This window comes from Fukomys damarensis, unplaced genomic scaffold, assembly GCF_012274545.1.
Source record: "Fukomys damarensis isolate Sample0158 unplaced genomic scaffold, DMR_v1.0_HiC HiC_scaffold_37, whole genome shotgun sequence".
Classification (NCBI taxonomy): domain Eukaryota; kingdom Metazoa; phylum Chordata; class Mammalia; order Rodentia; family Bathyergidae; genus Fukomys; species Fukomys damarensis.
The window spans coordinates 32217118-32229881 of NW_022900949.1; the positions used below are offsets into that span (position 1 = coordinate 32217118).

Below are 12764 nucleotides of genomic sequence, written 5' to 3' on the forward strand. Positions count from 1 at the left end.
GGTGGCTGGGCTGCACCTGAGGTCTTCTCTGAGCAGGGACAGAGGCAGAACAGGGGCTGGCAGATAGTGGGTGCCCAGGAGGGTAGAGAAACAGCAAGACCAACCAATCCACTATAAACATTTAGGAGTGGGTGTCCTGGACATCCCAGGAGCCCTGCAGGGTGGCTGGGCTGCACCTGAGGTCTTCTCTGAGCAGGGACAGAGGCAGAACAGGGGCTGGCAGATAGTGGGTGCCCAGGAGGGTAGAGAAACAGCAAGACCAACCACACCACTATAAACATTTATTAGCCTTAACATTTATTGACCAATAGACAGCAAAGGAACCATTTCCACAGCCCATCACTTATGTAACTTACAAATCTAAGCACAAACAATTCACTTGGCTGTGTTAGCTGTGGTGTATCTGAGGGCACTAGCATGCTGGCCAGGGCAAGTTCTGCAGAGAAGGGTGCCCATGGGGGCTGAAGGGCACAAGGAAATAAGGTGGAGGGAAATATGGGAGAGAGGGCTGGGTATGGGCTGCACAGCAGTGAACAGCTCACACCTGAGCCTCTGTACACAAGTCCAGACTCGAGACCCCAGGCAGAGCCTGGCGAGCTGGGCGCCATGAGCTGGTGCCTGGGCTGGGGTGGGTGCAGGGCACTGTCTAGGGCTGGAAGAGGCAGCGACAGGCCCTACAGAAAGGCCTCCTGGGGCTGAGGGGCTGGGGCCCAGGGTCTAGGATGGGGGACTAGGGTTCAGGGTCCAGGATGGGGGGCTGGGGCTCAGGGTCTAGGATGGGGGGCTGGGACTCAGGGTCCAAGATGGGGGGCTGGGGCTCAGGCTCAGGATCTATCATAGGGGCCAAGAGCAAAGGGCACAGTTGAGAGCTGGAGGACAGCAGGAGCCCCGGAGACCTCAAACTGGAGGCCCGGCCCAAGGGAGAGCTTCTGTGCCACCTGCAGTTTGGAGCTCTTCGGGTTGGGCCCCCCACTGCAGCCCAGGGCGCTGAGCTGGTTGGGTCCTGGACCCTCACCGGGGAGCAGGAGTTGGTGTCCCTGCCCAGAGCTGTGGAGGTTAGGGAGAATGGGGGTCCCCAGTAATGAGGAAGTATGCTGGGCTGCAGGGCAGTTGGCTGCCGGCCGCCTGTGCAGGCGTTGAAGCTACAGCTGGGCCTACACCAATCTACAGGCGCCGAGGCGGACAGCTCTGGATGCCATGTCCAGATACCACCACCCCAGGGCACCCACGTGTGAGCCCAAGGGTTGGGATAGGGATGCGGTGTGGGCCCCAGGTGTGAGTGGAGGGCACGGGGAGGCCCCATGGCTCCCCCACACGGGGTGGAGTCAGTTACTGGCTGGCAGATGCAGTGGCCCCACACAGAGTCCCGGCCAGGCCAGGGGTCAGGACAGCCCAGGCACCCCCTGGAGGCCTCGGCCACTCCCTCGGCTGTGCCCGTGCCGGTCTTCATGCCGCTGGGTCTTCTAAGCCACACGGGGTCCTGGAGTGGCTCGGTGGTGTCTGTGGGAGGGCAGACAGGTGGTTAGAAGGACAGGAAAGGCAGAGGAAAGGGCCACAGCCTGTCAGGGAGAAGGGAGCGACTGTGGCAAGCTTGTCTCTCTAGGCAGTGGAAGGTGTGTGGCAGCCACATGAGACCTTTTTGGGACAGCAAAACAAATGTGCCTGGACTTCTCCATTTCCCTCTTTGTAAGTCACAGAGAAGAACGACACAGAAATACTGATGGCCAAGCTTTGGAGCCCTGTTGGGGAGAGAAAAATTAAAACCCTAAGTCGGGTTTGGGCAGAGCTTGCCTAGCATGCGTGTGGCCTGAGGTCCTCCCACCAGCGTGGTAAAACACAAAAATAAAAGACCTAAACAGATCACATCAACAAAGGGACCAGCAAAGCCAGAAATGCAAATGGCCCCTGACTTACCCACACTGTTCGTTCTATGACTTTCTGTCAAATACTCAAAGTCCATGGCCTCATGAGTACTCACTAAAGTTGGATGGCTGCCCACGCAAAGGCTGATGTCAGTGTTCTGAGCATGGTGAAGGTCGACTGCGCTAAGCTATGGTGCTTGGTAGGTGAGCTGTGTGGAACGCACATCTGCGTTAGGATAGCTCCAGCTCAGGATGGGTTGGTCAGGACACAGGTCCACCATGAGCCCACGGCCGGGTAGGCAGCCAGGAAGAGCTGAGGAGCACATTCCATCTCGAAAGAGGCTCTTCCTCACACAGCCCCAGGTCTCACACCCAGCTGTCTCCTGGGGTGTTCTGGAATGTTCTGGAATGCTCTGAATGGCCTAATCAGCAGCCCCAGCTGGTACAAAGGAGGATGGAGTGTAAAAGGGAAGAGATGGTCCAGGAGCCAGGGCAGGCCTTGTAGCCCATGATACGGGGACCCCTTGCAAGTTCAAGGCATCCTCCATGGGATGAATGCATAAAATTCCCAGGCAGTTTCAAGAAACTGTAAGTGATGTGAGAGAGAAAGCTACTTGTGCAGGATACCAAGATCAGAAACGCTAGACAGATGAACTTGGCTATTTAAAAATTAAACATCTGGTGAAAAGGATAAAAATACAAAATTCCCATGTTTGAAATCAAGACAAACCAGAAAATGTGGGTGGAGGATATTTTCAACATATGGCAGACAGCTAATAGTCTTTCTAATATAGAAAGTGCTTAGCAGTCAACAGTGAGTAAAGAACTAAACAGCAAAATGGGCAAACGGCAAATATAAACAAGTCTCAGGGTGAGTTAGTGTTGGTCACTAGAGGCTTCTCGATTTATGACCAGTGCTACCTTCTGATAAACCCACCATAAACTGGAAACTGCATCAATTAGAAAATGCATTTGATACACCCATTACAGTGTCCTAGCTCAGTAACGGCACAGTAGGCTGTTTCCACTCCTGAGTGCTTGCTGCCCAGTATCAAGAGGACCTTACCAGCTGGGTGTAGTGAGGACGCCATTGGTGATACCAGCAGTCTAGGAGGCTGAGGCAGGAGGATTGCAACTCTGAGTTCCACGGGCAATTGAGTGACTTAGCAAGATTCTGAAAATAAAAATTAAAAAGGGGCCGGGGATGTAGCTCAGTACAGAGGCCCTAGGTTTGATTCCCAGCACACACACAGGGTGGGGGGGGTCATAACGCATATGGCTAGCCCAGAAAAACACCCATAGTTCAAGGGATGGTTTGTATATAGCCTCTGTCACAAGGGGAAGAGCAGGTCGGCACCACCATTGAATCCACCATGGAGTCTGGGGACCATCTGTTTGTGAACGTGTCCTACTTCACTCCCGTTTAAGAAACTGAATTTTTAAAAGAACGAAACTTGCATTTTTACACTTACTCTGATCAAGAATAAAGCCCTATGGTGGCGTCTAAAAGGAGATGGAGCAAACCCAGGCTGACTCACACATTATTGACTGGTTTGGATTTGGTATGCTAGTGGCTGTCAACAAGCAAAGCTTGTGGAGTATGTGGCTCCTGCCTGTAATCCCGCACTCACTTGGGAAGCTGAGGCCGGACAATCGCCATGAGTTCAAATTCAGCCTGAACTGCATAGTGAGACTTGACTCGAAACAAAATAAAAGATGCAAGGCCCAGTTCCTTCTAGATCCCAAATTCCCTTCCTGAACTCCACACTCAGCCTGTGCAGAGGGCTTGGGAGGCCCCTAGAGTGGATGCCAATCTCTTTGCCCCACCCCAGCCCCTGGCCTCCGTTGGTAAGAACTGAGATTAATCTGGACCTGGGGTGGCGGAGGGAGGGGAGTAAGTGTTCTGGCTGCGGGCGGCTCCTAAGAGGCAGGACTGAGCCAACTACAAGGGCAGAGGTACAGGGAGGAAACCTCCAGCTCTAGACTCCACCGAGAAAGGAGGGCAGGCGGGATGGACAGAGGGGAGGGGACGGGACAAAGGGAGAATCAAGTCAGGCGACCAGCAGATCCCCACCCAGCCAAGATGGGCACCCCCTGCACCCTACTTCAGCCAGGAAACCCCAGCCCCGCACCTCCCACCAGGCTAGAGTTATTTCCTCCCAGAACTCACCCACTCGGTTTTCCCAGAACGGTTCTCTCCAGCAACGACCGGGAATGCTTGAGGTCTGGGCAACAGCAGCTTAAATGCTCCCCGAGGACGTCTCTGCTTCCACAGGCCTTGTCGGGTCGCAGTGCAGGCTGCTCGAACCTGGGCTGGTTAGTGTCCTAGACACACCTTCACCAGCTCTCTATGGCTGGTGGCTTTTATGAGACATCCGGGGATTCTAGGCGGGGCTTGGACACAGGTGATCCAATGAGAGTTCTCCGTGCTGCACGCGGGCTACTCCAAAACCAGGAGTGGGTTAATCAGATTAGGGCTGGGCCAGGGAGAGCGCGAAGGTGTTGCCAGAGTGTGAAAAAGACCCGCTGGCAGGAGGTGGGGCACGCCCATAATCTCAGCACTCGGGAGGATGAGGCAGGAGGATCGCTGCCAGTTTGAGGCCAGCTGGAACTAACTACATAGGGACCCTGTCTCTCTATAAATCAATCAATCAATCAATCAGAAAAAGACCTGAGGATGCGGGAGGCGGTGGCCTGGAGCTGACCCTGAACTTGGGCAGGCTCGGCCATGGCGGAGGAGGACTCAGGGGACCCTGTAGATGGTCCGCAGCCTGTGTGACGGCCCATCCCTCGGGAGAAGAAGCCAAGGCCGGCGCTCTGTGGGGAGCAGTGCTCCTGTGTGCGTGACCCCCACCCCCGCACCCCAGCTTTCCAGCTTCCCAGCTCTGGTGGGAGGCTCTGTTCTGCGCACACCCAGCGCATTGGCTCCCCGATCTGCGCAGCCCCAGCCGCGCTCCGCAGCAGTCAGAGGCCGGGGCAGTTGGGTCACTGAACATGTGGGGCTGTGTTTTGTTGTTCTGTTTTGTTTTGAATTTGGGGGGAAGTTGGTATAAATTCCATAAGGTCACGGAAGTCCCAGCCAACAACGAAGTATTCACAGTGCACAGCTGATGTCCCAGGAGTTCAGCTCAGTCACTTCTTAGACTCCAGGGGTCAACACAGCCTGCCTGTGTTTGAGAATTAGCACAGGATCAAAGGAGGGAGTCTGTCCCCTTGTACTCTTAGAAATCATTTTTTTTTAATTTAGTATTAGAACCCAAGGCTTTCACACTGAGTCGCATCCCCAGCCCTATTTTTTACTATTGTGAGACAGTCTCACTAAATGGCTAGGTGGCGCAGGTTGGAGTGGAACTTGTGATCCTCCTGCTTCAGCCTCCTGAGTGCTGGGATTACAGGAGTGGCAGCTAAACCTTTATATTTTAAAGAAACTTTTAACAGTAAAAAACACATTGCTAAACTAGGTGTGGTGGTACACCCCTGTAATCCCAGCACTCCGGAGCCTGAGGCAGGAGGATCACTCTGAGATCTACATAGATCTACATACTGAGTTCCAGGCCAGCCTGAACTACGTAATGAGACACTGTCTCAAAACAAAACAAAAAAAGCACAGTTACCTAGTTAGCCCATAGTTGCTTAGTAGCACAGTTAACTCACAGTTGTCCAATTTAGCTATTTTTTTTGTTAGAAATATAATCATCTGACTTTCATCCCCAGCCCCTGGGGACTTCGCTGTCACTTCTTCGTTTCCACCTCTTCCCAAGCCTCTGAAAACTGTCATTTGCAGAACCTGACATCGCTTCAGTTCACGGTTTGCGCGCTTCTTACCAGACCCTTCCCGGGGGCAGCACCTTCGCTCTTCAGCGCGGCTCTGGCCTTCACTGATGCTCTGAGACCAGGGCTCCCTTCCACGCCTTCAGTGGAGTCGCCAGTGTCACTGTCGGCATCGATTTTTCCATAAATGATTTCATCGCATTCGTGTCTTCTTCTCCTAAACCAGTAAATCGATAACCACATTCCTCCCCTGAGGAGGGAAGACCTTAACAATACTTCGTTGTTATGCGCTCACCTATTCCCAAGATTCCATGCTGATGTTTGGATTCTTAGATTTATAATTTTAAATCCATATTTAATTGAATGTAACAGTTTTCAGTAGTGATTGTTTCCGTGGCTTTTGACCTATATAATTTCTTTGGAAGTTTTTTCTTTCATTCATATCTTGTCTAACTAATCATGCTTCTGTTATGGTCATTAGCTCTAACGTTATCTGAGAAATTATTTTATTTAATTTTTTTCCAAAGCCTCATTCATTTGCCTTACCATTTCAGAGTTCAGGTTTAATTTTTCCACCTCATTGTCCCCTGGGTTTGCCTTTGGCAAGTTGGAAGTCTAGCGTTGCTTCTTTCTTCCATGTCTTCTCATTTTTTTTTTAAAGTTTAATTCCTGCATCGATGCTTGTAAATTGTTTATAGTAGGTGTCTTTTAGTATTGAGAATCCTTAGGGAATGACTACTTCTCAGAGATGTCTTCCTAGTGTAGCTGGCTTTTGGGTTTTGAGTCTGTTGCAAGATCCTGCCTCCTCAATTTATTAGGAATGAGAACTTGCTGGCTATTTGGCCTAGCCCCTGGTTCTTTGGCACTGGCCTTTAGTATTGTTTATGACCCCAGGCAATCTAAATGTTGGTATACAAGGTAGTGCAATTGATTAGAACAATTGTGTCACCTTAGCTGAAGCAGTACAATCAGTAATAACACTCACATCAAAAACACCCTAGAGCTGGGGATTTAGCTCAGTAGTTCCTCCAACTGCCTTGCAAGCACAAGGACCCAAGTTTAATCCCCGGTAAAAAAAAAAAAACAACAACAACAAAAAACCACCCTAGAACTGGGCGTGGTGGCACACACCTGTAATCCCAGCACTTGGGAGGCTGAGGCAGGAGGATTGTTGTGAATTCAAAACCACCCTGGTCTATGTAGTGAGTTCCAGGTCAGTCTCAACTACATAGTGAGACCCTGTCTCAAAAGCAAAACAAAACAAAACAAAAACCCTAGAAAATAACAAATTGTGGTAACTTAATTTGCTGCCTTCAACTGTATGAACAAGATTTGTAGTTAGATAACAACAAAAAAACAAATCAGAAAATTGTGTACAGTAAATATCCCTTTAATATCATTATTTAACCCTTAACCTTTAGGGGACAAAAATTACAAGGAGTTAGGGGGAAAATGGAGAAATAGAAGAATAGATTAGAAGCAAGGCTGGAGGACAAAGGAAGATTGATTGTTCAAGCTTTCAGAAACTGGTGAAGAAGACAGGAGGGAAAGAAAGAGGGAAGAAACAGAAATGAGAAGAGAACAAAATAACAATAACAACAACAAAAAAAACCCCAGAAACAATGTTCTCACTCATATAAAAAGAATCAAAAAAGAGAAAAAAATAGTAAATTTTTAAAAAGCAAAGAAAAGCAGAAAAGCAGAAAGAAAAATGTTCACTCAGGGCATGTCTCTGCTATCACTTGTTGACAGAGGGGCCAGAAAGAGCCTAGATCCCTGTTGACTGATCTCAGCAAGCCAACAGAAGAATTACGGGGGTGGTAGATAATCCCAGCAAACCTGAGCCTTTAGCTCCACTGAAATTCAGGCTGCTTTTGGTTTCTGGCTGTGGGGCTGGGAGCAGAGTTTTTCAGCCGGCAACACTTCAAGTTCCTCCTGCTGGCTTGATCTGCGCTCCTGCCAGCTTGAACTTGCTTCCAGCTTACCTGACATTTGGAGCAACGATGGAGCCAACCTGCAGCTCCTCTGAGTTCTGACTTCAGTTGGCCTCTCCAAAATGGCAACTGGCCAATTGCCCCCTCCTGGGAAAGTCTGAACCCAAATAACTCACCAGCCACTGCAGTCCACAGTGTGCACCGCTCTGTTCCACTGTTGTATTTCTCTGAGGAGGCCTCTGGGTTCGCTAGTAGCCACTGTTCCCTTGTAAATTCGAGCCACCCCTCCCACACCATGAGCCAGGGCTCCTCTGAGAGAAAGCACCACTTGTCACCTCCCTCATCCACATTGTGGTCCCTCTCTTCTCTCTCCTCATAGGTTCCAATGCTCACTCACATCCTTGCTGGATCCTGGGCATCCACTTCTCCCTTTTCTTCCTCATGTTGCTGTATTCCAGCATCCAGATTCCAAATATTGGAGAGGCTATTTCTCTGTTGTTCATCATTCCATCATCTTCTTTAGTTTTTACCACAATCCTTTGCAAGTTAATTTAGGCTTGTGATTTGCAGAAAGGGCAAAAATTGATTTTCCCCCATATGGGTCCCAGCTGTACTGGCAACTGCCTTCATCCTGCCAAAGACTGTCCCATACCCATGGTGTTATCTTGGCCCATGTACAGGAAATCCACTGAACAGCTATGTGAGTCCACTTTCAGACACTCTATTCAGTCTCCGTATTACTTGTATTATTGTCTTGATGTCTGTAACTTCATAATAAATTATAAAGTAATGCACATCTTCCAACTTTTGTTATTTTCCAAGTTAGTTACTTCAATTTAGAGATCTACTGCTTCTTTATATTAATATTAGATTAAGTTTTGTGCAGTATTGTTTTTAAAAAGACTGTTGGGGTGGGGACTGTTCCCAGCTCCAGGTGAGAGGCAGCAAGTGGTCTCCTGTCACATACAGTGGCCAGTGATAAAACAAAATGTCAACCCTTCCCTGAAGATTTGAACAAGACCAAAAGACTCAGCATAATATTCTAAACATCTGGAATACAATACAAAATAACTCTGCATATAAGAAACCAAGAGAAACATGAAATGTGATAGAACAGTATGGTTTTTAAATATTTAAAAATTTGTTATAGTAAAGGCACATTCCCAGTATCACCTTCAAAATTTTTCCCCTTGCCTCTAATGTATTTTTCTTATGGTTCTTGCCACTTTTTGAAGCAGCTCTGGAGTACACTTTTGAGAATTTAGTTGCGTTGCCACGGCTACCTCCATTTCCTCAATCAACGCAAATAGTTTACTTTTTTTCATGGTCATTTTGTCTTTGGGGAAGAGCCAGAAGTCACACAGTGCCAGATTTGGTGAGTAAGGTGGATGAGGGCACACAGTGATGTTTGTATGAGCCTGGTTTTCCACTGGCTGGCACTTGGTGGAGGCAGCCATTGTGTATCTGATCACACCTCATAAAGACACTCAGGAAAGAGGGCTCCAGAACTGTTCCGAACGTGGCAAGAAGGGCGGATGGGATGAGTGTTGGACGTGAGCAGAAGTATTCTGAGGGGGACTTTCATTGTAAAACATTATATATATACATTTTGCTCACAACTCAGAGATGCCAACATAGAGATGACATAGGGTGGCATTAACTGACTCCATGTTAAAAGGGCTTTTATAAACTCTCCCCAGCAAGTGAGAGATAACACTCATGATATAACAGAAAATCTCAGGAAAGAAGTAGAAGACATAAAACAACAGGATGGAAAATTTGGAACTTGAAAAACCCAATCACAAATATTTAAGAATCATCAGAAGGACTCCACAGAAGGAGGGAGATGACAAGAGTCCTTTGATCTCGAAAATAGCATCAACAGATAGTAGCCAATCTAAACAATGAGAGAAAAAGAGATTTTAAACAAGTAAGAGAGCCTTGGGGAGGAAGACCTATAACATTTGTGTCATCAGCATCCCAGAAGAGAAAAAACAACACAGGGAAGAAAATATACTTGAAGAACTAGTGATGGGAACCATCCTAATTTTAACACGATATAAGCCTATGTATCAAGAAGCAGGATACATTCATAGAAATTTACACCTCAGTATGCTATAAGAAAACTGCTACAAAATAAAGACAAATCTTGAAGACAGCTAGAGAAAATCCACACAACAATCCAATTTACAGCAGATATCTTTTTGGAAGTCACAGAAATCAAAAGGAAGCGGGGACGTAAAACTGAAAAGAAAAGAATCGCTAACCCAAAACCCTACTCTAAAATATCCATCAGGAATGGGAATTAAAACATAAAACTCAAACATTCTCGGATTTAAGAGAATTTGTGGCCAGCGAACCTACTGGGTTTTTTATTAGATTTGAGGAGAAAAGAAACATCTTAACAACGTGGGCTTTTTTAGTCTAAGAACCTAGCATATTTTTACATTGTTTTCCTTTTCAAATTTCAGCAACACCATATAGTTGTTGGCATGGTGGTCTTGCACATACATTTAAAAATCAATCTTTGCTTCATATCTATGTGCTGCTGTATATGGTATTGTAATTGTACATCCACCTCACAATGTTTCATTGCTGGTACTTAGAAGCTGAAATGCCCCAGATTCTAAAGATACTCCAGCAAATACTTTAGCTTATCAATGACCAACTGTTTCCCAAATCCACTTTCTAACCTCTGTCAGGTACCCTATGACTGCCCAAAACTCTCTTGGCACCCTTTCTGGGGACCTGTTATTCCCAGTTTGCCAAGGCCCTGCTCTAGGCTTGGTTAACAGGTCTGTGTGATGACCATGTCTGCCTGTCATCGTTTAACTGAGCTCCGATGATGGTGGTGGCAGTGGTGGTCCTACAAAGAAGGTAAGTGAGGATGCATAGACGCTACCACAGTCCCACGGAGGCAGAGGGCCCACCTGGGGCTGCCTGACTTCCTGCTGTGGGCTCCGATGGGCAAGCACAGGGATGAGGCCCAGCTCCAGCCTCGTTCTGCGGGGCTTCCAACTCCACGTGAGGTTTCCTCTGTTCATCCTAGGAATAAATGGCCCATAAGACATTTTAGTTATGTGAGAAGGCCTGTATTAATTTTAATTTCCTTGGTGAGTGCATTAATGACCTATTGTTGGGTTACAAATGACTCCCAGAGGTAGCACCTTAAATCACAAATATTTACTCTTTTGCAGTTTCTGACGGCCAGGAGTCTGGAGGTGGTCAAGCTGCATGGTTCTAGCTCAAGGTCTGGTAAGCATGGTCTTGGGGAAGCCTGCCTCGTTTCCAAGCTCGTTTGCACAGGCATCGCCAGACCCCAGCTTCTTGCCTTCAGTTCTGCACCATCTGGGCCTCCCTGCAGGCTTCTTGAGTGTCTTCCTGACATGATAGCTCCCTCCTTCCAGAGTGAGTGGGGAGAGGGGAAGAGGGGAAGAGCAGGAGAGGGAGGGGGAGAGAGAACATGACCACAACTTCGGCAGGAGTCCTTTTGTGACCTAACCCTGCAAGTGCCACACTGTCACCTCTGCTGTGTGCTGCTATGACCCTGTGACACTATGCAGGGGACAACATAGGCTGTGCTCACTAATGGTTGAAGACCCAACCTCAGGGCCACCAGTAGCCACCTCCCACAGCCAAGGTGTACAGAAGCACTGCTTGGCCCAGACTCTCCCGGCTGGGTACCTGGTGCTGCATGACCACCAGAGCCCTCCTTACCAGGTCCCCGCTCATCACTAGAGGCCAAGCTGCCTGACACCAATGTGCTGTGTGGCAGGAATTGAACAAAAACTGCTTGGTTCCTAGAGAGTACGTCTGTGGGGTAGGCATTACCGTCCATGCTTAGTGAATGGAGAACAGGAAAATCTGAACGATTCATTCAGACAACACCTCCTGTGTCACGGGACCAGGCATTGCCAGGAGTGTCATTCTCCTGAGCCGATTCCCTCAGTCCCTGTTTCTGTGCCCTGGCTCCTGGCTCTGCCTTGCTGGTAGCTCATCACCCATGGCTCGCTTGCTCCCACCACCTCCACACCCCACTCCCAGCCCACCCCACGCATCCTAAGGCCGTTGGGTGCCTAGCGTTGGTCTCACAGCTAAAATCTTGTTGTTCCACCCCTATCTATCTGAATGCCATCTTGTGAAGTGTGGTAAGCTCAGCCTCCACCAATGACTGTATGACAAATTCCATAAACATGCCTGGTGTGCCTGAGATCAGTAGTTGTCATCACCGATGCATTCTGAGCTCCTTAAATCAAGCTGTTACTCAGATCCATATCTTGAGTGATGTTTTCATCTGATCTCACAAATTACTTACTGATATATTAAAGTCTCCAGTATAAGGGCGAACGCCAGTTTTTCCTAGTTCATATATTACTACGAACAAGGATATATTTCATATATCCTTCATATATTATTAGAGGTATACAAGTTTTATCTTCTGGGTAAATTCATGTCTCACCATTACACAGGGGCCACCTTTGCCCTGGGAGAGGAGAAAAGTGGAAGGGGAGAAAGAGACAGGGAAGAAAGTAGAAGTGTGGGAGGATGCTGGCTGCAGACAGGTTTATCTGTGAGCTTTTTGGTTCCTCGCCAAAAGATGATAATCTGTGGCCTGGACAGTGGTACCAGCCCCATTCCCGGCAGGCTTCTGTGAGACAGGAACCCCAGTGTCACCACACATCAGGGTCCCAGCTTCACATGGAGCCGATAGAAAGCTCATATGGGGCAGCCCTGGGATATTTCCCCTTACTTAGTGCAAGACAGGAAGTGAGGGCTCCCAGGATTACTGGAGGTTTCATTTGGGGGTTCTGGAAAATCTTGGCTCTGTGAGATGCCCAACATATGGTAACATGTGGGGGGGCACTGAAGATAGAACCCAGGGCCTGGTGCATGTTAGGCAAGCACTCTACCACTGAGCTACATGCCCAACTCCAATTAAAAGAAAAAAATCTTATCTACTATTTTCACTGAATCTGTTTGCTTCTAGGCTTTGGAATTCCATCTTTTCCTGGGCATTCAGCTCAAGCATCACTGCCTCTATAGCACTCTGTTCAGCTACCCCATGCCCTGTCACATGGGAGGTCACAGTACCTTGTGTCCCACCCCACACTGTCCTGCTTCAAAGCAGAGACTGCTTTCTGACATTTTAGCCACAGCTGCATCTCTGTCTCCCAGTAGAAAAGCAGCTTAATACTGG

General features: G+C 48.3%; 1 protein-coding gene across 1 annotated transcript; it reads right to left on the reverse strand.

Moving 5' to 3' along the window:
• Window positions 1-730: 730 nt before the first annotated feature.
• On the reverse strand, window positions 731-4747 carry LOC104870673 (putative uncharacterized protein C3orf56). Its single transcript, XM_010636351.1, has 3 exons — window positions 4033-4747; window positions 2929-3036; window positions 731-1500 (listed from the first exon to the last, which is right to left on the reverse strand). Exons 2-3 carry the CDS (start codon window positions 2951-2953, stop codon window positions 731-733), a joined length of 795 nt encoding a protein of 264 aa, XP_010634653.1. The 5' UTR covers window positions 2954-3036; window positions 4033-4747.
• Window positions 4748-12764: the final 8017 nt, after the last annotated feature.

Excerpts from the sequence above, each read along its gene's own strand:
- LOC104870673 (XM_010636351.1), bottom strand. The coding sequence starts at position 2,953 with ATGGCGTCCTCACTACACCCAGCTG. Across the intron at positions 1,501-2,928 it reads GTCCTCACTACACCCAGCTG|ACACCACCGAGCCACTCCAG; the intron begins GTAAGGTCCTCT and ends GCCCTCCCACAG.